At 48.3% G+C, this 26,177-nt stretch overlaps 8 protein-coding genes across 8 annotated transcripts; 2 read left to right on the top strand and 6 right to left on the bottom strand.

Moving 5' to 3' along the window:
* Positions 1-1,446: 1,446 nt before the first annotated feature.
* Positions 1,447-4,188, top strand: N7496_005586 (putative glycosyl hydrolase; the record flags this gene model as incomplete). Its single annotated transcript, XM_056698515.1, has 2 exons — positions 1,447-2,724; positions 2,779-4,188. 2 exons carry the CDS (start codon positions 1,447-1,449, stop codon positions 4,186-4,188), a joined length of 2,688 nt encoding a protein of 895 aa, XP_056557040.1.
* A 292-nt stretch (positions 4,189-4,480) lies between these two features.
* N7496_005585 (uncharacterized protein) lies at positions 4,481-5,659 on the bottom strand (the record flags this gene model as incomplete). Its single annotated transcript, XM_056698514.1, has 1 exon — positions 4,481-5,659. The coding sequence occupies one exon, from the start codon at positions 5,657-5,659 to the stop codon at positions 4,481-4,483; it is 1,179 nt and encodes a 392-aa protein (XP_056557039.1).
* Positions 5,660-6,120: 461 nt separating this feature from the next.
* On the bottom strand, positions 6,121-7,808 carry N7496_005584 (putative carboxylesterase; the record flags this gene model as incomplete). Its single annotated transcript, XM_056698513.1, has 2 exons — positions 6,121-7,497; positions 7,548-7,808. The coding sequence occupies 2 exons, from the start codon at positions 7,806-7,808 to the stop codon at positions 6,121-6,123; spliced, it is 1,638 nt and encodes a 545-aa protein (XP_056557038.1).
* A 2,137-nt stretch (positions 7,809-9,945) lies between these two features.
* On the bottom strand, positions 9,946-10,342 carry N7496_005583 (uncharacterized protein; the record flags this gene model as incomplete). The annotated part of the gene is made up of 2 exons (XM_056698512.1): positions 9,946-10,008; positions 10,067-10,342. The coding sequence occupies 2 exons, from the start codon at positions 10,340-10,342 to the stop codon at positions 9,946-9,948; spliced, it is 339 nt and encodes a 112-aa protein (XP_056557037.1).
* A 1,007-nt stretch (positions 10,343-11,349) lies between these two features.
* N7496_005582 (uncharacterized protein) lies at positions 11,350-12,822 on the bottom strand (the record flags this gene model as incomplete). Its single annotated transcript, XM_056698511.1, has 1 exon — positions 11,350-12,822. The coding sequence occupies one exon, from the start codon at positions 12,820-12,822 to the stop codon at positions 11,350-11,352; it is 1,473 nt and encodes a 490-aa protein (XP_056557036.1).
* Positions 12,823-14,224: 1,402 nt separating this feature from the next.
* N7496_005581 (aldehyde dehydrogenase family protein) lies at positions 14,225-15,779 on the bottom strand (the record flags this gene model as incomplete). The annotated part of the gene is made up of 3 exons (XM_056698510.1): positions 14,225-14,851; positions 14,903-15,682; positions 15,741-15,779. 3 exons carry the CDS (start codon positions 15,777-15,779, stop codon positions 14,225-14,227), a joined length of 1,446 nt encoding a protein of 481 aa, XP_056557035.1.
* Positions 15,780-16,834: 1,055 nt separating this feature from the next.
* Positions 16,835-18,333, bottom strand: N7496_005580 (amidohydrolase; the record flags this gene model as incomplete). Its single annotated transcript, XM_056698509.1, has 3 exons — positions 16,835-17,606; positions 17,667-17,911; positions 17,962-18,333. 3 exons carry the CDS (start codon positions 18,331-18,333, stop codon positions 16,835-16,837), a joined length of 1,389 nt encoding a protein of 462 aa, XP_056557034.1.
* Positions 18,334-20,180: 1,847 nt separating this feature from the next.
* N7496_005579 (uncharacterized protein) lies at positions 20,181-23,970 on the top strand (the record flags this gene model as incomplete). The annotated part of the gene is made up of 4 exons (XM_056698508.1): positions 20,181-21,386; positions 21,447-21,843; positions 22,564-23,258; positions 23,314-23,970. The coding sequence occupies 4 exons, from the start codon at positions 20,181-20,183 to the stop codon at positions 23,968-23,970; spliced, it is 2,955 nt and encodes a 984-aa protein (XP_056557033.1).
* Positions 23,971-26,177: the final 2,207 nt, after the last annotated feature.

Raw genomic sequence — 26,177 nt, 5'->3', positions numbered from 1 at the left:
TACCCGGAATAAGTGCTAGAGGAGAAACTACTGCAACCATAGAGCTATCAATGTGTCGAGGCTTCCATGGTTCTAGCTTGCTCTGCTCCACGATGGGGCTCTGCGTGGAATGCGGGCAGCTTGCTGTCAACCTCAGCGACACGATCGATAGGGACAATTGAAGGAGTATGCCCAATCATGACTGCCAACGGACTGTTAATATGGAGTCAGTCTTTCGAATGGTCGTGACCGCAAGCGAGTCGCGATGCAACAATGGCCGCATTCCGTCGTTCGTCATGGGCCATCCCTTTCCGGAAGGGGGAATGGTCGGGTCTCGCCCCTTTGCTGCATTTTGGAGATGAGGAGGGTCAAATAGGCCAAGGAGACAAATCAATTGTCCTGAGGTAGGGTCCTGCTCTTTGAAGTGAATTGACATGTCAAGTGAGGAGGTTAAGCTTCATCAGTGTGATCAGTGGTGGTTGACAAAGGAATGGCGGACACCTTGATTTTCAGGCAGAAATAAGCACCGCATCTCAACCTGAAGCCCAAGGTCATCCAAACTATTCCTATAGAGTATATTGCATGCTGATTGAAATTAAAACGATCTTTGCTTTTGGGAGATGTTGTGCCGTCTTTAATACACTGTCATCTGGCCGACCTGGTGCTTAGTTGGGTACAATATATCTAGATCGATCGATTGAGCGGGAGATTGCAGGATTTGTTTACGAGCCCCCACCTATACCTAGTTCAATCCTCATTTTCCAGTGCTTGTATCCTAGAGAGCGAAATATTAATCAATATTCGCGTGACTAGAATATTGAAATATCTAAACTACCATGTAAATGAACATGGATGAGGGGGCGACAGTGGAATGGTTGCTCCCGCTACGAATGGGCTTAGTAGGTAGTTCCCCCAAAATGGAAATGTATTTATTTTCTGGGAGTTGTATTCTCTTTACTTTAGTATTCAGATCCATTATTTATGGATTGATGAATGATATCCTCTGCTGACTTGATAGAGTACCGAGGTAGTTCTGCAATGTACTAAGCCTATCTTATCTGCATGTCGGCGCCAATTTAGGACCCGACAATAACTTCACCGAGATGATTCCCCTGCCAAGAGTCCAAACAGTCTTAGCGCTGATGAACCCTTCGCCTTGTTTGGAATTTGCTCATCCTTTACCAGATTCAACCGGGAAACTCCATGGTTCCCCGGAATCACCGAACCAACTAGTCCTGACTGAGTAGGTCCCTGCAGCAAAATGATGCACATCAGACATCCCACCTGCCACGGTTGTAGAACCCCCTCGATCAACCGGTCGCTCACGATGCAACTTCACCCTCTCCTGGTGACACGCGACAGCCGTGATCACCGGCAATATTTATCTCGACACGACCCCAGATTTCACGGCACAACACCAAGGCTATCTCTATCGGCCTTGAACAACAAGAACAAGATTATCTACACATGAATCTGTCGCAGACCCTCAGCGCCCTCTTAGTGGGCCTGGCAGGGGTACACGCAGCCAGAAACACCGCATCTCCTATCGTTTCAACTCCCGGTGATATCGCCGTCATCCCAGGATGGAGTCTCCAGTCCAGCACCCGCGTGGCGGACGATATGCCTGGCTTGTCCCAGCCCGGTGTGGATGTGTCTACTTGGCATCGTGTCGGCTCACGTGGAACCGTTATGGCTGGCCTGCTCCGCGCTGGCGTGTTCAACGATACGGAGTTATTCTATTCGGACAACTTGAACCAACTGGCCTCGGAGACTACTTTCCGTTCTCCATGGCTGTACCGGGAGGAATTTACGCTTCACCCGAGCGACAACCAGTACTTTACTCTGCATACCCACGGGGTCACCTCGAAAGCAGAGATCTACGTGAATGGTGAGCGGATCGCAACTAGCGATGAGCAACAGGGATCGTACGGTGGTCACAAGTACAATCTGACCGGTCATGTTAAGGATGGAACGAACTGTTTGCTTATCAAAGCTTACCCGACAAACTATCTACGAGACTTTGCACTGGGCTTCGTTGACTGGAACCCCTATCCTTCAGATAACGGCACGGGCGTGTGGCGAAACGTAGAGATCTCTCAGACAGGCCCGGTCTCGATGTCTCCTTTCCGCGTCATCACTGATCTCAAAAAGCCTGACCAGAACCAGAAAGTTAACGTCACGCTGAAGACTGACCTGGTCAATCACGCACGAAAGACTGTCCAAGTGTCAGTGAATGGTACCATCACCCCGCCACCAGGATCAAAGGCTGGGCCCATCACACGATCTTTCGAACTCAAGCCCGGCGAGACCAAAACAGTCTCGATCAAAGTCGCCGTTGAGAATGCCTCGATTTGGTGGCCTGCCAGCTGGGGTACGCAGCCACTCTACACAGTCCAAACCAACTTGCTTGTCCATGACAAGACAATGAAAATCTCGGACAAGACCCAGGCTCAACAGTTCGGTATCCGACAAGTGTCTTCATATGTGAATAAGCACAACGACACGGCATTTGTCGTGAATGGTCAGCCGTTCCAGGTGATGGGAGCCGGCTACGGGCCGGACATGTTCATGCGTTTCGATGGGACGCGCGTGGAGAAGATCTTCCGGTACATGCTTGACATGGGAATGAACACGGTCCGTCTGGAAGGTAAACAGGAGCATCCAGAGCTGTACGAGCTTGCTGATCGAATGGGGATGATGGTACTTGCCGGCTGGGAATGCTGTGACAAATGGGAGGGATGGGAGGTAAGATCTTCTACTACAATCCTGTATCTTGGAGCATTACTAACTGAATGACAGTACAACAATGACGCCCAGGGAGTCAAGTGGGGAGAATCTGACTACCCCATTGCCCACGCTGCAATGCTCCACGAAGCAGAAATGATGCAAGCACATCTTTCCATGCTGGGCTTCCTCGTAGGCTCAGACTATTGGCCCAATGACCGTGCCACCGAGGTGTACCTCGATGCCTTGAAAGACATGGACTGGCAGAATCCCATCATTGCATCTGCCAGTAAACGCGGTTACCCCGAAGCTCTGGGCCCCTCTGGAATGAAGATGGACGGTCCGTACGACTGGGTCCCTCCCAACTACTGGTATGGTGACCAGGAAGGTGCTGCATTCGGGTTCGGCTCCGAGCTTGGAGCGGGAGTTGGTACACCCGAGATGGGTAGTCTGAAGAAATTCATGTCTGAGAAAGATCTGGAAACGTTATGGAAAGAGCCAGATGCCAGTCTCTTCCACATGTCCCGATACGACTCGCAATTCTTCGATCGCTCCATCTACAACAAAGCTTTGTTCGCTCGGTATGGCAAGGCACAGAATCTTGAGGACTATGTCTTAAAATGCCAGATGGCCGATTACGAAGCGACTCGTGCTCAGTACGAAGCATACTCTGCCAAACAGAATGCGTCTCGCCCTGCGACGGGATCCATCTACTGGATGTTGAACAGTGCTTGGCCAAACCTCCACTGGCAATTGTTTGATTACTATCTGAGTCCAATGGGAGCATACTTTGGCACAAAAGTCGGCAATCGCCTAGAGCACGTTGCATACGATTACGAGAGTGAAAGTGTCTGGTTGATCAACCATTCCTTGGACCTGACCGGTGACCGAGAAATTTCTATTGACCTGATTGACACCAACGGGAAGAAAATTTCCGGAACCAAGGTCAAGACAACCACCGCGCCGAACTCGTCCAAGGAAATCCAACAAGTAATCGGGATCGACAAAATCACAGATATCGCATTCTTGCGCCTCGTCCTCCGCGACACAAAAGCAAAGCGAGACGTGAGCCGCAATGTGTACTGGCTCTCTCCTAAACCCGACGTCCTCAACTGGGATAACTCTACCTGGTACACCACCCCGGTGACCGATTATGCAGACTACAAAAAGCTGGAAAACCTTGCTTCCGCGAGTGTCAAAGCCACAGTGCAAAGCGTGAAAGCCAAGACCAAGGATGGCTGGACATACGCTGACGTCCAACTGGAGAACAAGTCCAAGGTTCCCGCCGTGTTCCTGCGACTGAACGCGATCAAGTTGTCTGATGGTGCAGAAGTTGCACCCGTTTTCTGGTCAGATAATTATCTGACACTCTGGCCTAATGAGAAACTTCGCGTGTCTGTTGGCTTCGAGGGGGATATTAAGCAAACAGTTATTGAGCTGTCGGGTCGGAATGTAAAGAAGCAAAGTCTGAAGAGCGCCAAGTAGGGAGGGGGCTTAGATGGAATATTGTGGCTAAAGGGAGATATGACTTGCTACATACAAACGCTCTCTGGGCTCGAAGCTATGTAATGGGCTGTAGCTGCGTCCTTGCTCAAGAAATATTTGCAAATTGATTGACGAGTTAAGAATTCCCTAGCTAATGCATGTACAAATGAAAAACAACAAATGAAAAAAGCTCAACCTCCATAATTAGAAACAATGCAAGTGTACAGTATACAACAAAGTTATCGAGTAAACGAATGCAAATGTAAAAATCATCCTCACGGGTCTGTAAAGATTAACCTGCAGCTTGTAACAACCTCAAAACATGCTCCATCTTCGAACCAGAGTATTCAATCCCAAGCACAGTAGGACTCTGCAGATTCTCCGAGTAAAGCATATGCAGTTTCTGCTTAGGTGTATCACACAACTCAGGCGCTTTATGAATATCTGGAAACGAAAGCAACTCTTTCGTCGGCGCAGTAGCCCACAAATAATACAGTGAAATGCTCTGTAAAGACTCGAAGCTCTGACTCAGCTCTTTCAGAACAGACATCCAGTCTTCATCTGGCGTCAAAGACACATGATAGAGTGTGAGAGTTGTTAGATTCCCGCGCAGACCGTGAAGAAGCTTCTTTAAGTCCGGAACTTGAACTGAAGTCCTGAATAAGGCCAGTTCCTGCAAGTTCGGGAACGAAGCTGTCTCCGCTAATTCATGCATGAATTCACTTGCCAGATCGTGAGAGCCAAGATTCAACAAAAGAGTCTGGAGATTAGGAGCACTCAGCACAAGTTCGAGAAGAAATCCAAAATTATCGAGCGTGAGATACTGCTCCAGGGACAATTTCCGCAAATTCGACCAAACCATCTTAAACTCAGGCTGTCGATACAAAAGTTTCGGCATACGACGCATGTCCATGACCAACGTGCGAGAATACTTATTCGCATAGATCAAATGGAAAGACGTCACCGGCAACTGGGCATCAACAACCAACGCAAAAAACACCGCGACCGCATCCGAGATAGTAACACAGTTCATATCCGGATGACCCTCGGGGTATCGACAGAAAATGAAAAACGATCTGCAATTCGTGAACTTGGTGACTAGATTATCGCGTAATCGACCGATCGCTTCGATCTCCAAGGGCGCAGACAAGGGACCCCAGGGGTGTCGGTCCCAGACTAACCCGCGACCAACGCCGTTTTGAAGCATAAATGCTAGACCGTGGACGTATGGGCGCAGTTCTTCATGGCGAGAGAGGGCATCGATGCGACCGAGACTTTCCTCGGAGAGATCGGTTTTGATAGATGAGAAGAAGCGGCGCGCAAACTGGTGGAAGGTCTTCTTCTGCAGATCGCGACATGTCAAGCGCAGTCCAAGTAAGCCCTCGCATTCTAAATGGCCCGCGATGAGCTCGACGAGTTCGACTGCGAGGCAAGGAAATGACGAGTCGGGAGGGTGTGGATGCGGTTTCATTCTGCTGGAGATCGTGTATATACGGGGCAGAGATATTCACATTTTCAAACGTTTCTCGCAAGTTCTGGTCCCCATGAAGAGAAAAGAGGTGGGGCACGTGGAGCTTCCCCAGATTTTAAGGAATAATAAACCCAGTCGCATCTCAGTGGCTGCAGAAGTCGTTTACCCCTCACTTGCGAGTGGAGGACAAAGCAGAAGTACACGCGGGTCCGGCCGGAAGTATCACATGGAGAAGTGCGGAGACATCTGGGGAGAGATTGGAGACCAGACATCATTGAAGCTTAATATGGTCAAGACGAGATAACCTGTGATCAGGCTAGGGAAATCTATCATATACAGAGACCTGTCTAGAGGTCATAAAGCATATAAAATGAAAAATACATAAAAACCCAACCAACGCCCGCCAAATGAAGGTGTCACCATGACACATCGAGTGCAACAAAGAACCAACCCATGAATCATCAATGCTCCATGGACTTGGAAAGTCCCTTCCACATCAGACATCGATCCAACTGGTCTTGAGGAACAGGTTCCATCTCCGTCGACCCCGTCTGTATCTTCAGTCGTTGCCCATACCCAATACCCCACGTCTTCCAGACGGGCGCTTCCTCATACTTATACACATTAGGATCCAGCGCCTTGATAAAGCTGAGGTAATAGTTCATCGTGATGGGCACGATCTTGGCGTTGACATTAGCGAAGGACTCGGATGCTTGGTTGGTGTCTCCCAAGCCGAAGATGGCCGGTAGCTCGAACACATGAGGCACTCCCATCCCGTTCGCAGTCTCTACCGGATCTTGGACGTTGAATCGGTAGTTCCATACTTTATAAGAGGAGAAGTATCGGGCCATCATGGAGGCCATGTGGTTCCCCGGACAGGTAAAGGTCGACTCGCCATATGCCTGTGCGGCAGATGGAAAGTATGCTGCATGTTTGGGAAGAGGATCCATCAAGGGGTACGACTGGTTGATCTGATTCAAATCTTCATCACTGAGCCCAGGGTAATTGTTCTTCATGAACTGGATAACCTCCTCGGGAGTGGATGCATTGTATCCAAATGAAGTGCCTTCGTTGGTGTCATCGGTGACTACCAGAGGCACATGAATGAACTTGTTCTGCATGAACAAATTATACAGTCGATCAGTGATCAACACCCCGTCCACCACCGGCAGGAAATACCACAATGGAGTCGGCGAGTCACTTCCACCAGGGAAGGGCTTATCAACGTCATAATGCATAATAGTCGTGATATCAACTGAGCGCAGACAGGCAAGCGTGTTCTCTGACCCGCCACAGCCCACGTCCTGCGCGAACCGCTCGTACTGGAATTCCGTCTCTGCGACCGTGCGTTGCGTGGGCCAGAAGGTAGACTCCGCGACTGCACCGACAAAGAGATTCATATCGCGACCGTCGTATGCCGTGAGATGGTGAGCGACCGAGCCTGCTCCAGCCGAATCACCGTGAATCACTACATGGTTGGGATCACCTCCGAATTGACGGATATGCTGTTGCACCCACGCGAGCACCTTCCGCTGGTCCAGCAGACCCGCATTGAGGTCGCCGTCTCTGCGGATCTCCTCACTTGCCAGGAATCCGAGGGCGCCAACACGATAATTGAAGTTGACGAAGAGGATATCGTATCCTGATTGCTTCACAACTTCACTTCCATTGAAGTTGAAGTTCGCATTGTCTGCGTACCCACCTCCCTGGATGAACAACCAAACTGGGAGATTGGAGTCTGCCGTCGAATTGGACGGACGCCAGAGATTGACAAACAAGCAGTCTTCTCCCAGAGAGTCGCTGGTTCGTTGACCCACGCCAACACAAACGGGTCCGAACTGTTACTCGTTAGTTCTGCTGGTGCTACAGTCAATTGACAAGAACATACCGCGGTCGCATCCACGATTCCATCCGTCTGCTCTGGATCCTCTGGCCCTCGGAATCGCAACTCGTTCAGAGGAGGTTTGGCATATCGCATGCCCAGGTACTCATCGACGCCATTGCCTCTCGCAATGCCCTGGTAGCGGGAGTAACCGAGGTCGACAATTGCGGAACGGGTCAAGGGTGAGGCAGATAATGAGATCTCCAAGAATGCCAGCAACCAGCACAATTGCCATGCGAAAGAACATGGCGGTGGCCTGGAATGCATATGTGTACGAGTACAGTGGCTGGACTGGTGCCGGCTTGGCTGACGACACTCGGCACTAAAGAAGGGGGCTAACCTGAGAAAGGACTAGAAGATTGATGCGTGGGGAATTTCTGGGGTTCCCGAAGGTTCAGGCATCACAACTGACTCAGCTTTGAGGATTCTCACTGCTGATTTCCTATTTCGGAAGTCGCTGTTCTCGGCATTTGGACTGATTTGATAGAACCTCTTGGGACACTCATATGGATCGAATCAGAATTATATTATTTGCATTGTCTATAGATATTACTAAAAGGAACATTGAAGTTAAACACTGAGGCTGAAAGTCCATAAACCTTTCTAAACATGTTTATATTTCCGACTGGTTGATTTTGTTTTCGTGCAAGATGACACCCTCCATTTTTACCTAGAGATGCTGGTATTTGAATCCAACGGACTTGTAAGGTTTCACTTGGCGAGTTTCGTGAAGAAATACCTTTATTCACGTCTCTCGGTAAACTTCCTAGAAACAAGAATAAGGTCCCTGAACAAAGTTAGTATAGACAAGTACCGAAAACCAGTTTCCCAACATTGTATTTGGATCACATCACTTGCTTGGTGTCATGAATGGAAATTACCTGCTATCGCGCATTTTAAGAACAGTCGGCTCGTACCGAGTTCCAAACAACTCAACCGCAAGAACCGCGACGCGATAGATGGCACACGCTAGGAACTGGGGATGATGAAGGAGCTCATCTTGCTCAGCTCTCGCGGTCAAGGACTTCATACGTACGAAGGGACATTCCATTGTCATGGCGTTCAATCTTCCCCCCGTATCTCAAGAATGAAGCCTCACAAAATCTTCGAGTAGCTTCCCCAAGTCTCGCAAGGCTGACAGAAGGCTGAACGGGATAAGCACCAACCTTGAAAAGACACCATGATGACCATCAGTCGGGTTGACCGGACTAGGCTGTATATCTGGAATCGACGAGATGTCAGAGCTTTTCAAATGTGAACTTAATGGACTGGAAGCATCTACCTTTGTCGCAGGAGGATCGCATATCTGCACCAGAAACGTCCTTGGCTGCTGGGTAATGGCGAGAAGATTCCTGTCCGATGATACGATCTTCGTGAGTTGTCTGAGTACATTAGGAGAAGAGAAGCAACGCAATATCCCTCGCCGCATTCATAATCGTAACAGTCGTTAAGGACTTCGGTTCAATTTTGTCATCAGTTACTGGCCAGGACAGAGAAGTTGTTCGATCCTCGCGCAGCTGGAAACCTTGTTGAGCCTTTCGTGAATGTCAGCTTTGATTCCGACCTCCATCCCTTGAAAACTTTAAGTACCATAGCCACGATGTCATGGACTCTTAAACATTGAGAAAAAAACAAGACAAGAACCTGGATATCGGGTAGCCTTCATAGAGGATAGACTGTCGTTGTTCAAGATCTTGAGCTATATGAAACCATCGTGCTCATTTTTCACTGAAGGGGTCCGGATAGTGGGACCGAAAGATATCTGAACCCAGGGCCCATAGACGCAGGCCCAAACCGGAACTAGTTATAAGCATTCTTCAATCTCCAGAATGCTCAAGCTCTGGCATCTCTTCCTCAAAGGTTGCTGGTTGAATAAATCGTGGCTTCAATTGATGCCGAACGATGAACCCGTGACAGAAAAGGGTCCGGAGCGATTGTATTTTATAAGAGATTTTCCGCATGTAATTTTTGTAATATATAGGCCCGGAGTAATATAGTGGATGCGAGCGATGATAGTAGGCCACAGAAGGAGGTGGTCCAAGTTGTATATATGGAAAGGGAGAATGGAAGTAGACAAATCTGTTGATTCTAAACAGGGTGAAATGTAGTCCACTAAAGGGTAGTGAACCACAAAGACATGAAAGAAATTATAACGGGACTTTCCGTTCTATTATCTCTCATATCTGGGCGTAGCTAGGTGGGTTATGAAACATGATGAGACAACAGGAGCTACCCAGTATCGCGATTTCGACCCCGCGGGAAACTTCCATATCAAATCAACTACATGGATGGTCGTCTAGAGGTGGACCGTGGGGTCAGAAAAAAAAGCCATGAATCAATAAACAATTATCATGCTACTTTCATAACTCATCATTCATATCGTACAAAATCATCAAGCGTATCTCTAGTATACATGGTGGTGGCTTCCCCGACCGTCAGTTCCGTGCATGCGTCGAGTGCCAGCAGCCTAATAAAAACGATCAGTGGGATGATCAAAATAATCTTCCGAATCCATAAGTACATACCTTGACACCGGGACGGCGAGTCAAGCTTCCCTTCAACTTCATCATAGCTCCAGAGACCTTATCACCCATAGTGACCTTGCGCTTGTGGTGGTGCTGTGGCTGGGAAACACCCCAGCGACGCTTGGAGGTGCGGTGCGTAGCAGGACCGTGACGGGTAGTTGTGGTCTTGGTCTTGACAGTCTTCGTTCGGGCATTGGGCCCCTTCAGACGGGTCATAAGGGATGGCTTGCTTTCGCGGGTAGTGGTAGTAGTTGGGCGATGATGACGGCGGAACATTGTGGCGGCTTATAAATTTGATAGTGGTAGTATTGATGTGATTTGGTATAGAGAATAATATTCAGTGTTGTAACAGGTATATTGAAGATGAAGATGGAGATAAACGCTCACAACGAGACATCCATGAGTTTAAATAACAACAAGTCAAGCGAACTATCCAGCTACCATCACGAACGTACGCCAAGCGTAAAGTCGCCTTCCAGAATGGAGATGACAGGGCACGACAGGGGTTGTATGGAGTGGCGCTAAGCCTGGCACGTCATCCGTGGAAAGATCGGCGCTAGTAACCTCCAACTAAACTAACCACACAGGGGACAGCATGTCACAGTTAATTTATTTCTAGCGATTTGATTGGCGATAAATCCTGTGGGGAACGTCATGCAGAATATTGTTGGTGTGATTCTATTTGTGTCTGCATCACAGTGTTCGAGGAAGCTCTCTGATAAGGTCATTTTCTTGTTTCGGGTGACATCATCAAACCATATTGAGACCTTACAGGAGGGGAGATAACAACACATGCAGTCGATCGAGATGTTATTGTGACATCGATGTGATACACGAAATGCAGAGATATTCATGGAAATCAACGCTATCTGAATGCCCAATATTAAAGATCCAGGCTGATGATGTCAAGGGCTACTCCTCACACCGATAGTTTGTGGACACTGTTGTCTTCACTTCTACGTTCGCAAATAACATAGATCTGCGACAAAAAGTCGCCTACAGGACGCAATAATTTCGGCAGTCAGATAAAACTTGTAATAGGAAACTAACGCATAGATGATGGATTCGCGGAATCGCTAGAAACATTATAATCAAAGGACGGTATCCTCCGCAGTGCAGTTGACCGCTACCTTTAGAAACGCTTAGAATACCTAGAATCCAGATCTCGACTGAATGTATTATTTGAATTACGTGATAACCGGGATTTGAAACAGACTGAGAATGAATAGGGGAAAAAAGCAAAAAGCTCCAAATCATTCGTGTCACTTGCTCACAATCAAAGACTAGTTGCGTTTAATCCTGTCGGAGTCGCGGTCACATCCCTTCTCAGGATCCATCTTGGCTGGCGAAATGATACTCCCATTTTCCAACTCACTCGCTTGGGGACAGCAGTAGAGGATATTCGGATGCAACTCTGGTAACTTTTCCCCGGCTGTGCCTGCGCGTCGCAGCCCAAGAAGAAGGTCCCCCTTATCACCCCAGAACAGCTTTTCATGACTCCAGTCGTCTACCAACTCCAAAACCTTTTCAAAGTTTCCATAAGTTGCAGGAATCCTGCCTTTGGATCTTATATTCATCATATATTCCGTCAAGGCCACCAGGAGCATAAAGGCAGCCATCAAAGCGATTATTGGCAATAGCGCAATGTTGATTGTTAGATTTGAGAAGAATGCATATCCAAATATCCAGTGAAGTATAGCTTTGATGACTGACAAGAACAGCCCCTGCCGGATGAAACTGGAGAGAATCGAAGGGTTGGGTTTTGATCCAACTGTTTCCATACTATGCCACACGGCTTCGTCACTGAATAGATTGAACTGCAGCTCCAGACAGTGTAGGGCCAGAGCGAGGAACGACTGCAATATGATCTGAACAAGTAATGTTATCCAGGATGCGCTGGGGTTTATTGTCGTGCGGGGGTCAAACCACATGGTTCCGTAGAATTTCCAATACTCCAGCGCGTCTTTAGGCCAGCGAGCGTCAAGATCTAGCAGAGTTTGTTCCTGATAGAGCCCGGTATAGATACCCTGTCCAAGGGACCAAGCCGCGAATAGTCCAAAAAAGCCCCATACAAGATAACGGACCGGTCGAACTTTTGGCGCTACATTGAGCATCGAGTCCTGTAATGTGCGACTTGGGAATTTTGCACAATTCTGCCTTTGATATTTCTGAGATCTCGCTATAGCCTGTGCATTGGCAAGAAGGTTGTTGCTCCATGTCAAAACTCCGCTACTGCATAATAGGCTGTAAGTTGACACGCAGACTTGAAGGAGAAGCCCTAATCCTAAGGCAGTGACCGCTAGAGCGTTTAATTCAACGAAGCTTTTGGTTGACAAGAGATTGTCCGATATCTGCGGATCTTCATTTTCAACGGTCACATCCGCCAGCATACAAGATAGTGAGCCGTGTGAAATCACCAACCCTGTGCCAGAAATCACGTTGAAGTACCAGCTGTTTGGCCCATGGGACTTCGAAGCCGTGAATAAGCGATTATTTGAATTGAAATTTAGTCGCTCCTCGTGGAAGAGCGTCCATCTGAGGGTAATGGCATGGATGTAGTTGACCGAGTCAAGCACAGTTGCGACGAGAAAATTCAACAACAGACTCACTAGCACAGCTAGCCCATAACCGAGTTGATAGATGCGACGAGCGGTAGGTAGTGTCTCTGGAGTGTATGCGTATGAGTCTGAATAGAAGTAGATGTCGTAGTCAAGTCCCTCAAGGCTTGGTGGAACCTTCCTTTCTTTAGGGCTCATAATGAATGACCCTCCAACAGCGAAGAATATGGACACAGCCCAGCCTAAACCCAGTCCAACTATACAAAAGTTCCTGGTCTTTAACCCTGGGTCGGGACTTGCGTTGATTGGCGGACAATTATCTGGCGCTGGACTTGTTGCATCATTTGGCTCGGGAGGTAATTTTGGGAAGGATGGCAAACTATGAGAATGAGAAGTCATTCTTGATGGTGTGACGCCCGATTCTAAGAAAATATCAGCAAAGTGTACGAACTCATATTGAAGGTTGTGTAAAAGCGTTAGGAGCGATCTTTTCGTACCTAAGTTAGACCCTCGTCGATAGTCAATATGGGGGCCGTGCCGTGCGGGAGTATCTTGAACGATCAATGGTTGAAAATGACGTTGATTTATTTTATGATATTTCGCATACGACTTCAAATTGGGAATATATAACGTGAAACAAACCCAAAGCATTAGGGAGAATCTATATGCAGGTGTGGGACAGTCGAGGAGGACTCGAAGATGAGGCTCAGCAGCAAGGGGGGATATTAGGCTGACATTGGAATGTAAGGCAGGCCGTGCAATCGCCATTTCACCCGGGCTGAAGGGATCGCATTGTAGTTAGGGATCAGTCATCTTAAAACCGGAAGTAAAGTGCGTCGGCTTCCTCGATGCAGGTTTACTTCCAAAGAGAATATATGTAGATTGACAAGGTCGCCCGTAGGCTAATCGCTAGGATGAGGTCTTCCGATATAGATAGAAACATCTGATATCGACGGAGATAACGCAGGATAATCACGAATAATCTGCGGAATGGCCAGTATCATGAGGCATGGAAGCTGATGGAAATTACGATTCGAAGCCTGCCTTCCGAACTCGATAGATATCCATATCGCCGGAGTTTGCATTTCTGGGTGACTGCACCTGTTATTGTTCGTCCTTAATTAGGCCCGAAAATCCGGGTCGATCTAGGTGCCACCCGCGCGGCAAGCATAATTACACTTCGCTCCTCTAAAATTTTATTTTGTTCCATTGGGTAGTATTGATGAACGCTCCACGATTCTCCGTTCATATTCCTGATATCTCCAATATAATTCTCACTTCTGAGTAATTTTTTCCAGGGCCCAACTGAAGTAACACAATCATCACTGATTGCATCGTGGTAGCCCGAGGCGTATTCCCTTTTACTTAAAAAAGCATCCAAGGAGGAAGCAAGGGAAAGGCTAGGCGTTTAGACGAAACAAGAACAAACCCGAAGAATGTTCGGAGCACCTTACCGAATATGGTCAAGGCTCTCTGACATATTACTGGATGCTACTTAGCAAGTAAGACTGAAATTACAATAGTTCTGTGTTCGCGTATCATATCGTGAATATGTGCATCAATACTATGTTCAAGATCTGGAGCCTCCCAATTAAACAAACTAGAAGCTCTTCTTCAACCACTGCGTCTGCGAGTTGCAGTATCCCAAAAGACCACTCAGACCCCACTCAACACCAACACCACTCTGCTTGTGACCACCAAACGGCGCGTTAGGCGCGACGTCAAAGTGCGAGTTCACCCAGACCACACCAGACTCCAATTGGTCCGCGATACGAGTGGCACGGTCAAAGTCCTTACTCCAGACCGAGGCACCCAATCCAGTCTCAAGTGCGTTAGCCTTCTCGAGCACGTCGTTCTCGTCAGACCACTTCATAACGGGGAGGATAGGTGCAAAGGGCTCCTCTTGAACCACACGGGAGTTCTCGGGCGGGTTCTGGATAATAGTCGGGTGGATGAAGTAACCCTTTGATTCCTCGATAGTGCCACCGAGAACGGCCTTGAGGTTCTCGGTAGAGATGGAGTTGAAGAGGTCCTTGGCCTTTTCGAATTGCATCTTGTTCTGAACGGGGCCGAAGAAGACGTCCGCCTCGGTGCCGTCGCCGACCTTGAGAGTCTTGACGAAAGCGATTAGCTTCTCGAAGAACTGATCGTAGATCTTCTCGTGCACATAGAGTCGCTTAATCATCATGCAGATCTGGGAGCTGCACAGATAGGAGAGAATTCCAATCTATACATAATATTAGCTCTGATCTGTTGAGTACGATAGGGGAGGACCTACCTTGGGGATAATAGCGTCGATATCGACATCCTCGCAAATAATGCACGGGTCGTTACCGCCCAATTCAAGAGTAACGCGCTTCAGGGTCTTAGCACAGCTGGCCATGACACGCTTACCCGTGGCAATCGATCCAGTGAAGGAGATCTTGTCAATACCGGGGTGGTCGGTAAACAGGGGACCCAGGCTTTCGTCTCCACTCAGACACTGCACAACACCGGGAGGGAAGAAACGGGCTGCCAGCTCCACGAGCTTCAAGCCACAGTACGGAGTGAACGGCGATGGCTTCACAATAATCGTGTTACCAGTATACACAGCAGGCACAATCTTGCCAATAGCCAAAAGGACTGGGAAGTTCCAGGGCACGATAGCACCCGCAACACCCATGGGTGTGTACCGCTGAATGATCTTGCGATCCTCGGTCTCCTCGATGACATTCGTAGGGATCTCGAAGCTGCTAAGCCCGCGAATCCAGGTGCTGGCCATGCCGACTTCAGTGGTAGATTGAGTCAAGGGCTTACCCTGCTCCATTGTAAGGGTCTTGGCGAACCCGTCGAGGTTGGCCTCGATGGCATTGGCGTAGGCGTGGAGGGCGGCTCGGCGCTCCTCGAAAGAAGTCTTGGACCAGGTCTTGAAAGCGGCGCGGGCAGCTGCGACTGCCTTGTCCATATCTTCCTGAGTGGCGACGGGGACCTCGGGATTGGGCTCCGCGGTGGCTGGGTTGATACCATGGCGAGTCGCGGCGGTCGAGGTCAATTCGTTATTAATGACATTGTGGAATGTCTGTGCGATAGTTTATTAGATTATGTTGAATGGTCTGTATGTTCGTTGTAGAACCTACCGTAAAGTCCAAGGGACTATTCTTATCTGAGGCTGCCATTGTAGTATTCACAACTTCTGCAACGGGTCGAATGTGTGAAAAGTGAAGCAAAATTGTTGAGAAAAGAAAGAGGAAGAAGTGGGAATCGAGGAGGGGTAAAAAAGAGCGCTAAAGAGTCAGGCCTCCATCCCGCCTTTTTATCAGGCCGCCGACTTTATACAAATCCACTTCAGCTCGGCTATCGCCATCTCCAAGAGGCGGCACCGGAATCCACTGCCGTAAAAGACTTCCGGCTTACACCGTCGTGGTCTTTAGCATTATTGATCTACGATTCTCAACCATGGAAATTGCAGATCCAAGAGCGTGCTCTAACCCGACCGTCTAGACTCAGCGGAAATGTGAGCCGCCAAGCTATTGGCGACTATTCCCACTTAATTCGATCCAGTTTCCCGACTATTGGACTCCTCATGGCTGAAGGTTGATTTCATTGGCAGGATTATGACTGGCGGGGCTGTGACTTGGATGCGGGGAGAGAATGCGGGGTCTCTGTCTTATGTCTCAAATATTGGTTGATTTCAAATCCTTAAACTTTGTGATTAGCCTTGCATCGAATGAAATTCTTGCGCGAAACACCTCGGTCAACGTCTCGGGTTCTATACTCGGCATTCAATGCATGGCGGATATATTAAGCGGTACTTCAGCTCTGAAGAAGTATACTGTATGCTCCATGCATGCATGAGAGGTGTGTTATCTTCAGCCAGCCCAGAATTAATGCTAGTATCTGCTAATGTGAGATGGCTAATTACCCAACCAATCAGCGAATTTGATAGAGCGTCTTAGCTCTGCAGCCTCGGTAGAACTCCGGGTTACCCCACTAGTCGGTGAGAAGTATGACAAAAAAGAATATTGGAGAAAAATAAATCTTAAATTGATAAAAAACGATGAGGGTATCATGCCATTGCGATGTTAGAAAAAAACTAATAATACAGGAAAGACCGGCTATGTGCTCGCCAATGGCTCCTCAAGAAAGTCAGAAAAAGTCACAAAAAATCAAGTAAAAAAGATCCACGGAGTCATTGCTCCGTGGAGGAGTAGAGGGGAATCAAATCCTCCATCTACTCGATGGGCCAGCGACCCTTCATCTTGCTGGAAAGACCGGCGCGCTCAACAACCTCACGGCTGCGCTTCTTGGCCTCCTCGATGATCTCCTTCTCATCCATCGTCAGGAGCTCGCCATTCTGGACGAGCAGTTTGCCGTCGACAACGACGACGTCGACGTCGCGACCGGTGGCAGTATACACTACCGCGCTGGCAGGGTTGTGCCACGGCTGGTTATGGATGCCACGGACATCGATAGCGACAAAGTCGGCCTTCTTGCCAACTTCCAAGCTACCGATGCGGTCATCCAGGCCCAGAGCCTTGGCGCCGTTGATAGTTGCCATCTCGAGGACGGACTCGGCAGGGACGGCGGTCGGGTCATACGAGATACTCTTGTGAATGATCGCGGCCAGTTTCATCTCCTGCAGAAGATCGCAGGTGTTGTTGCAAGGAGCTCCATCAGTGCCCAGGCCGATGTTGACGCCCGCCTTCTGTAGTTCAGGCACTCGGCAAATACCGGAAGCCAGCTTGGCGTTGGAGGTAGGGCAGTGAGCGACGTGAGTTCCAGAAGCCGCCAGAGTCTTGATGTCCGAGTCGTCCAGATGGACCATGTGCACCAGGACGGTAGATGGGCTCAACAGGCCAACCGAGTCACAATATGACATGGGGGTGTGCGACACGGAGGCGAAGAACTCCCGGTCGGCCTTGACTTCGGCACAGTGCATGGTGACGGGAATGCCCTTTTCGCGGGAGATCGCAGTCATTTCTTTGTAAAGGGCATCGGAGACACTGAAATGGGTCAGCATCGTATTCAATCGTGGAGAATTGTCAGACAGAGTGCACACTCACCCGCCAGGCGTTCTGGCACCAAACCAGACGCGAATACGATCATTGGCAGCGCCGTTCCACTTCTCCCACATCTTCAAGGTACCCAAGAGAGAAGTCTCGCGGTTCTCAACCAGGCCGGCATGCATGGCCCAAGCATCATCTTTGGCATACTTGGCGATGTCCATGACAATCTTGCCCAGACAGCCTCGAATGCCAGACTCTTCGACAGCACGAGCGAGTCCATCAAAGCCATATCGATCGGCAAACTAACCCACAATTAGACAGAACTTCATAAATCTCCCCAGTCTATACTTACCATGCTCTCCAAGAAACAAGTCGTACCCGACTTCAACATCTCGCCAATACTCAACCGCGCCGCCGCATACCCATCTGCCTCGGTAAAGTTACCCTGCAGCACCCAGATACGCTCGCACAGCCACGACACCAGCTCGAGGTCATCAGCGGTTCCTCGCAGCAGGGTCTGTGCCGTATGCATATGGGTGGAGATCAACCCGGGGATGATAATGCGACCGGACAGATCGTACACCTCATCGTCCGGATATCGCTCCTTCAGCACAGCAGTCTTGCCAATATCAGCGATAATATCTCCATCAACGCGAATGGCTCCGTCGTCGATGATACGACGAGAGGCATCCACCGTGATGATGGTAGCGTGCGTATACAGCATGCTGGGTAACAATTTTGGCAGTGGGTTTGCGGCGGTGCTAGACGGGGTAACAGAATTGATAGGGTGTTCTTTCAGTTACAGAGGAAGTAGATGGACTCTTTCGACTCTGGCTGGCTGAATTATGGAGAAAAGAGGGCCAATAAATAACCCATCATTGTGTAAATTCGCCAAATTCTCCCCCTCTCGATTATCGCAGCCACCGAGTCGGAGACCGCCGATGCCCCGCAGGAACGGGCGAACATCGCCGATAAGATAACATTCGTATGGAAGGGTTACGCAATTTTTCATTTTGATGGAATTGGCCAATCATTCGAACCGCCACAGTTCATTCACGGAGTCTATTTGCATCGAAAGTGTCCTAGGAAAGGTCATAATATCAAAGAATAGGTTGTTCCAACTCCCGTAGGATCCTTGGCATTGCAGACCTCCTACCAGACACACCAGAAATATTGATTTTTGCACAATTAGACGATCTGCACATTTTGTAAAAGCCGGGAGACTTGTAAGCGTAGGTCAGATCCTCGAGAGCATGGGTCCTAAAAACAATGTTCCATGGACGGGTTCATATTATAAGCGATTTTCTGAACACAGTCATGGAGGACACAACGTGATTCATTTACATTGACCTTCGTAAGATTAAGGTTATCATACTCGGAGCAACTGCATGATCTTGGAATTGACGATTTTTCTTGGCTTTTTTTGGGAGTAGTGGCAGTGATGTAGGTCATCGACAGCACAATTGGGGCTCTCCCAATTTTTCTCACACAATACCTATCCACCTATCTCCTCGGGGCAATTAACGACAGTAGTGAAAGCTCACCACTCGACGACCATATGTGCTTAGCATCGAGATGTTATTTTGATGCGTGAGGAATAATTTACCTAACACTTAGGTAAGGATTGAAAGCCATTGCTTGGAAGGGCTTAGTTATTTAGGATAATTATATGATAGAATCGCCCTATAAGAGATCCCCTTGTTTGCATTGAGGCTCTTCGGGTATTGCCTATAGGATCATCCCTCATTTGTTGCTTTGTTTGCAGGCTGATTCCAGGTCCAGCTCTTTATTGGCATTTAGGCAATTTCCTGTTTCCGTTCCTCCTTGTTCTCTTGTTCTCCCTCAGAGAGAGTTAGATATAATCGAGCTGCTTGCTTCCTTCCCCTGCTTCCTTGCGCTGGTGACTGACTCACAATCATTATATAATAATAGATAGGTTATTTCTCAAATGTGATGTCTTATTTTCTCATGGTTTCAAAAACAAATGGAGCGGATATTGCCGATGCTATCTCGAAAGACATCTCCAAAGCTGTGTAGAAAGAGAGAATGTTGATGCATTTCTGGCCAGAGGCTTTTCCTCTATATACTTGTCTCGGAACTTTCGAACTGCCACTGCATGGGGTACTTGGACTATCCATGGCAGCAGAGAGTGTTAGGTCAAGAAAGGTTGAAGTATTAGCAGTCCTTTCTCCGGCAGAATCTTGATATCTCTTGGCCATGGAACTTTCCGGTAAAGGCAAACATTCGTTTAAGGCAAGACACGCGATTCTGAAATTCTTGTTTGTACACCCTACGCGTCCTGTGGTACTTGCATCTTTCGTTATCCTTCTTCATCTCCGTTAACACACTCATCAACATATCCAGTGTTTACGTGTTTACGTATCTTCCACAAGCTCCATCTCTGCCAACTTCCTTAACCTGGTCTCTTTCTGATCTTCTGCGTCCACAATCACGCTTCCTCCTTCCATACCCGAACAGTCCACTCTGTGTTTGCCTTCTTTTGGGGCTAGCCCTGTACCTGTCCGTTACAGGAAACAACCACTGACCCATTTCTTTGTGAAATCCACCACGATGTCTCCATCTTCCGATCCTATCTCGTCTCTCCCTCGCTCTGTTCCTCCTCTACCTCTGACAGAAGCCCACCTGGCGTTGATCCCACTGGAACATCAACAGAATATCAAGAACAAGGCAAACAGACGAGAAAGCCTGGAAACTGACATATCTGCGGTTTCGGTTCGCTCTACTTTGTCTGAGTTTATCTCAAAGAAGACCGATACCCTCATCGCCCGTATTGAGGAGCTCGAGGCCCAGCTAGATGGCGTTGGTTCAGCTCCCGAGGCCCTTGGGGAAGGCATTTTTATCGAGGCCTTTGGGCAGATTGTTAATGAGCTAGCTGAAAAATCCAAGGAGCTCATGCTTCTCAAAGGGAGCGAGCGATGGGTTGAACAGCGGCTTGAAGAGCAGATCGAGACCCAGCTTTCCACACGACAACTGGAGACTCCTCAGCCTGACGACCCTTTCCATTTCAACCAACTCGACCTCGGCGATCATTCTGGCCTACACGAAGAAGCAGCCGATAAATTGTGTGAAAGGGCCAATCCTCATCCCGGAAAGCGACCGCGCCTTGAGGGGTGGAATGACTTGACCCCTCCCCATGATGGCCTCCGTCCACTTGATCACCTTCGCGACAACCGCCATTATCCCGAGGATAGTCCTACTGAGAGAAGTGGCCAAGGTGATCTACCCATCGATGGATCTCAGGCTAAAGGACAAGAGACTCCCGCTCCTTGGTACGATGACGAAGTGATATCCAGAATGTACGCGGAAATGATCCCCCAGCGCGTTGTGGGAGGTTACGGCAAGGAACGTGGTTTCAAAAGCCATGATCAGTACAAATTCAGCAAGGCGGTTCTTGAGAGATACGATGCGCTGAAAGAGGGGGATGGGGTCCAGAAAAAGTGGTGTCACGCTACTGGTCTCATGTGGCTAGCAAAGGAGATCAAATGTGCCCACCTGGTTCCCAGCTGTATGACCTCTGATGAAATTGCCATGTTGTTCGGTGATAAGGGGCTGAAGTCGGTGCTCCTTGATCCCCTTAATGGCCTAACACTCCACAGAAACGTGGAGGTGGCGTACGATTGCGCAAGAATCGCGATTGTACCTAATCGCATCCCCATCATTGAGGGAGTAGCGACGGAATGGAAGTGCCTGCTGGTCGACACCTCGTACGCAAACAAGATTGCGTGTAGCTTTGGAGATAGGGACATTTACTGGAGAGTGAGTATCTCGCCATATCACATATATGCACCAAGTTGTCATTTTCTAATGTCTTTCTAGGACCTGAATGGCAAGAAGCTAGAATTCTTGACTCCGAATCGGCCCGCAAGGAGATACCTCTATTTCCGATTCCTAACGACATACATTCATACCAAGCGTAAGGGCTTTACGGCCTTCACCACTCAATTTGAGAACTCAAGTGACTTTTGGGGAACACCAGGGGAATACGTGGAGAAGAGCTCGCTGAACCTTCTAGCAAAGAATGTCGGCATCAAGCTACCCCGCGCTGTCATGCAGAACGCTTTCGATGGAGGCGGTTCGAATCATCCAGTTGAAGAACCAAGACTGCTTGCACCAGTGGCAAAGGTGATCAGCGCTGGGAAACCCATGTCCGGCGCTTGCAACACGGTGAAGACGACAGTGATTCGGAAGGGGAAGGATGTGGGGATTGCTACAAGTATCTTGCCGATGTGTGAAGGATGAACTACAGCATCCAGAGGCGAAGATGGTTTTTTGTGGGAGATGGAAGAATGATGACCGCGTACCCAGTCACATTTGGATTTCCCGTCCTACTTCTTCACCGTCTCCTTTTTTCCAGCTTCGCTTATTTCAATGCATAAGCAGATTCATTCTATTCGTGGTCTTCCTCTTCTAACAGAGTTCGACATTTTTCCACGTGTTATTCATCGTAGCGTAAGTATTTTGCCATATTGGCAGCCTAGACACAGATTCGTAGCTTCTTGAATACCTAGTATCTCCCAACGTTCTAGGTTTTATATCATGGAGCAGGTCACCTGACTGATTGGGGCCAATTCCTTTCAGCCCCTCTCTCAACCCCTCTGGCATTCTTTTCCTGTCTTTGCTTGGCCGAGTTATAAGGCGAATAATCGGCATGCGTCGGGTTGTAGCCAAAGAATCCCCCACAGAGTTTCTCCCCTCAGTCCAAACCCGCGGTATGGCCAATTTACATTCGCAATTTGCGTGACACAATATACTGACGGACGCCAGAGGAACTCCAGGAACGATTTGGATGGCGTCTATCGAGATTATTTATGAGCGATGCTCAGAATGAATGGTTCCAGACTATTTTTCACACCTTCTGCACCGAGTCAGACTCGGCAAAATGCAAGTTTTATAGTCTATTCTTGCTAGGATTCCCAAAGCTAACATGCTACAGTCTGGACGGTATCTGACCTGGGGAATTTCATGACCAGCACTTTCCCTTCCGAGTTAGTTTCATGCATAGCTGAAGCTGCTCCAATTTTACACCGTTGCCTCCTGCGGCTTGGGTCGTTTCCATATCACAATGATCCGCATCCTGCTCTTTCTTTGGATGTGCTACGCACAGGCATGATTATTCTGCTTAGGCTAGATAGAGGGAAACTTCTGGATCATGATAACGACGACGCGTCACTCGTTTACCCTGATCGGTTCAGCGCTAAACAACGAGTTTTGTTGTACCAGAGCATGACAGAGCCGCTAGGAACCTTTGCCCAGGAATCTCGAAACCCAGAAGACGATTATCACCTTGCGAAAGCTATTGAGATTATCACGTATGGGAATTTCAAACGCAATTCGCGGTTCCCGACCGCAGTGAGCAAAGGACCTGAATATTCTCCCGTCGAACATTTCCCTTCGTCAAACTCTACATTCACCAGCGGAAAGATCCCGGTAGAGGATTTTAGGCTTTTGCTTCGGTTAATGCTCCTGACTCAATTGTATGTGGCTGGTATTGGCCCAGAGAATTTTACGTCGTTCCTATCGGAAATTGAAGGAAAGACAGACTGCCTATTGGCGACATTCTTAACCGGAGATGGGTTATCGAATGCTGTCTCTTTCACGGCATTCGACAGCGCCCTAGCAAACTCAATGGTCCGTATAAACTTGTCCTATTGGATTAAAAGAGCTATATGCTAATTTCCAGCAGCAAAACCTCTTCCTGGGCCTGCCTCGAATCCTCGGTCCTTTGCACTCGGTCAAACCCTTCCCGCCAGCGACACCCCCATCATCAGTCCCTGAAGCACAAAAAGTGTTAAAAGAATTGTTTACGCCGTCAGTCACAACAGAGCCTCCTCCCAAAGCAATAATTATGAGTCTCCCTCTCCTGAGCCAGCTCTCGGTGAGCTTACCACAAGACTTTCCCATCGAAAGACCAGAAATTCTTCTTTCTTCTCAGGAGGTGGATCTAAAGTGTCTAAAAGGTTCCCTATCTGCGATTACAAAGGCCAGGATACTGTTGGTGTCTGGAAAGGCCGGTCAAAAAGCTGCCATATTCGGAGCCTACTTTCCGAAGGGGTCGTCGCCTGACACCTGGAACAAGTCATGCGTCGTAGTTCAACTGGCGCCAGTTCATCGAACGTTCCATCATTCCGGAGATGTGGTGCCAAATAAGGAACCAGATTTTGGAGACAGCTCGCGGTTGGCACTTGCCTTTGCAGATGTTACTCTCGTGTTGAGCGAGGGATTCGCCAAAGGCAGTCTTATCGCGCAATTCGGCGATAGTACCGGCCAAGAGCTTGTTGTTGATGGTGTAGAGGTTCTAAGCTTTGAAGGATCCTTTGTTCGTGTCAATACTTTCGAGTAGCTTGTGTCCTATGTCAAGTTACTGTCCTAGTGTTCCAGGTTAGATTTTGAAACGGATGTCTTAATTGCTTCTTTGTATTGGTAAATTAACTATAGAATTCATTCCAAGGTCAACTTATTTCTTCACTCGGTGCTGCAACTTTGACAGATCAATACATATGCAATCTCTGTAACAAATTTATAAATCCTTACTATATTCTAGAAGGTATATCACGAAAACTGGAGATAAAGGTATCTTCTTCTAGGGAGATCAGAAGTTAGGAACCCAGTTCCATGTCCCATTGAGATTATGGAAAGATTCAACCTGGTGTCTTAAATAATGGGAACTGCTTACTTGCAGTGAGTTTTATTGATACGATAGCTGCAGGCAATCTTGTTGCTATACGAACTATCCCCCCACAGGACTGTCACTCCGTTGCGGATTTCGGTTGGAAAATTGCAGTCTGTGTGCTGTCATAAGCTACTTCTCCAATTTTGTGGAGTGTCAACCCCTTGAGAGGATTCAGAAGTATGGACCTCAGCCTCTCCATCCTTGAAGAGCATGAAAATCTCCTCGGATTTCATGGAGCTTGAGACAAGGTGAGCGCAATTAACGTCTTTTGCTAGCCAATTAGTCCAGTGATATTGCACCCCCTGACCCAGAAACGAGACATGACTTCATAACACTAGGCGGCTGCCCATCGACTGGTCATGACTTTTGAATCCCCGCGTGGTGAAAATCCTCCCTCGATACGTCAAGGGATTTCTCTCGTTGGATCTCCAAGGAACTTGGATAGAGTGGAACCGAGGGATATCTGGGTCATATCGGCGTCGGGGCCTTTGCGGCGATTCTCCTTTGTTGCATTGTCTTATCGCTCCTGGTAAATCAACGCCAGATGGCCGCAGCGAGAGGGAAAAATGAAAGGGGAGCTAGTCTCATAGCTAGGTTAACGGTTAGCGGGCGTTTGGAAAAATATATTCCTCGGCATGAACGCGGAGTAGCGCATGGAGAGATCGGTAGATGGGGAAAGAAATGCACGTACCAAGATGTCTCGTGGTGATGGGAGAGGTAGTCAACGCGATAATCAAAGAGATAGTCGCCGAGGAATAATACACAAGTCGATTGAAGACGTGATGGATGCAGGAGGAAGGATGGTAAAAGAGCTACTAAATGAGCTACTGGCGAATCTCTCGAAGAAAGACCTCCCGAGTTGGAGAGAGAAGTACTGAAAGCCATGATGGCCATTGCAAGAGTATATTTACTCCTGCGAAAGTGCCAAGCATGGATAAAGAAGCCCAACCATTAGGAATCTGCCATAATGGCAGGTCACGCGGCAAACACCCATACAGTCTGGAGCCTACACAAGTATGTCTAATAAGACTTTCTTTTGCAAGTATTCATATTGACCTGACCCATGCAAAAGTAGACCAGGCCTAGCATTGGGAAGCACAGTTCTGCAGTCGATGTTTTAGATATGATAACTTCAAAAAGATTTAGGATCCCAATCATAGCACTACAGGCAACTCTCGTGGCACTACGAGTGGGATGATGACTAGGCCGTCAGGGTCCATCACCATTATAGGCCAGGCGTCATTGTTCACGACATGCTTCGCGTAAACCTCGTCGCCCAGACGTCCGGTAAGGCAGACGTCTTCGTCCTCGTTCACGACGTTGACGTGAGAGGGCTTCGCGACTAGGCCAATTTGGAACGTGGGTGCGGTCGTATGGTGCTCCGTGCCCATTAGGCATAGGAAGGATTCCGCGATTTCCGCGCAGGCTGCGGCCAGCAGACAAAGGGACCTATCTGATGCCGAACGCATCGATGACGGCCGAATGGTGCGAAGTGCGCGTGCCGATTCAAAGCCCTTGTTATTCGTGACGTTAGGCCTAATTAGGAACCAAACTTATGAGTACATTAGTATTCGATATCTGTATAATTCAAAGCCTTCCTGTATGTAGAGTGTTAGTTTAAGTTTTTGAGTATACATCAATCTATACGTGGATAATCTTAGTATCATTATACCGTTGTATACTCGTAAGGGAGTTACCTCTCTCATTACGCCTAGAATCAGTCTCATGAAGCCGTTCCGTAGTGCCATGAGTATGATCCCAGCCTTACGTTTTTGCAGTAGTCGATTTGGAAGCAAAAATAGTACATCAGTATCAATCGCTTGGATAATCTTTAGCCTTGGTCTATTCTGCGTATCTATTGAACGATTGATGGCAAA

The sequence above is a fragment of the Penicillium cataractarum genome (genome assembly GCF_028827025.1).
Source record: "Penicillium cataractarum strain IBT 29864 chromosome Unknown utg000004l, whole genome shotgun sequence".
Classification (NCBI taxonomy): Eukaryota; Fungi; Ascomycota; class Eurotiomycetes; order Eurotiales; family Aspergillaceae; genus Penicillium; species Penicillium cataractarum.
This window is presented reverse-complemented; position numbering and strand designations above follow the sequence as displayed.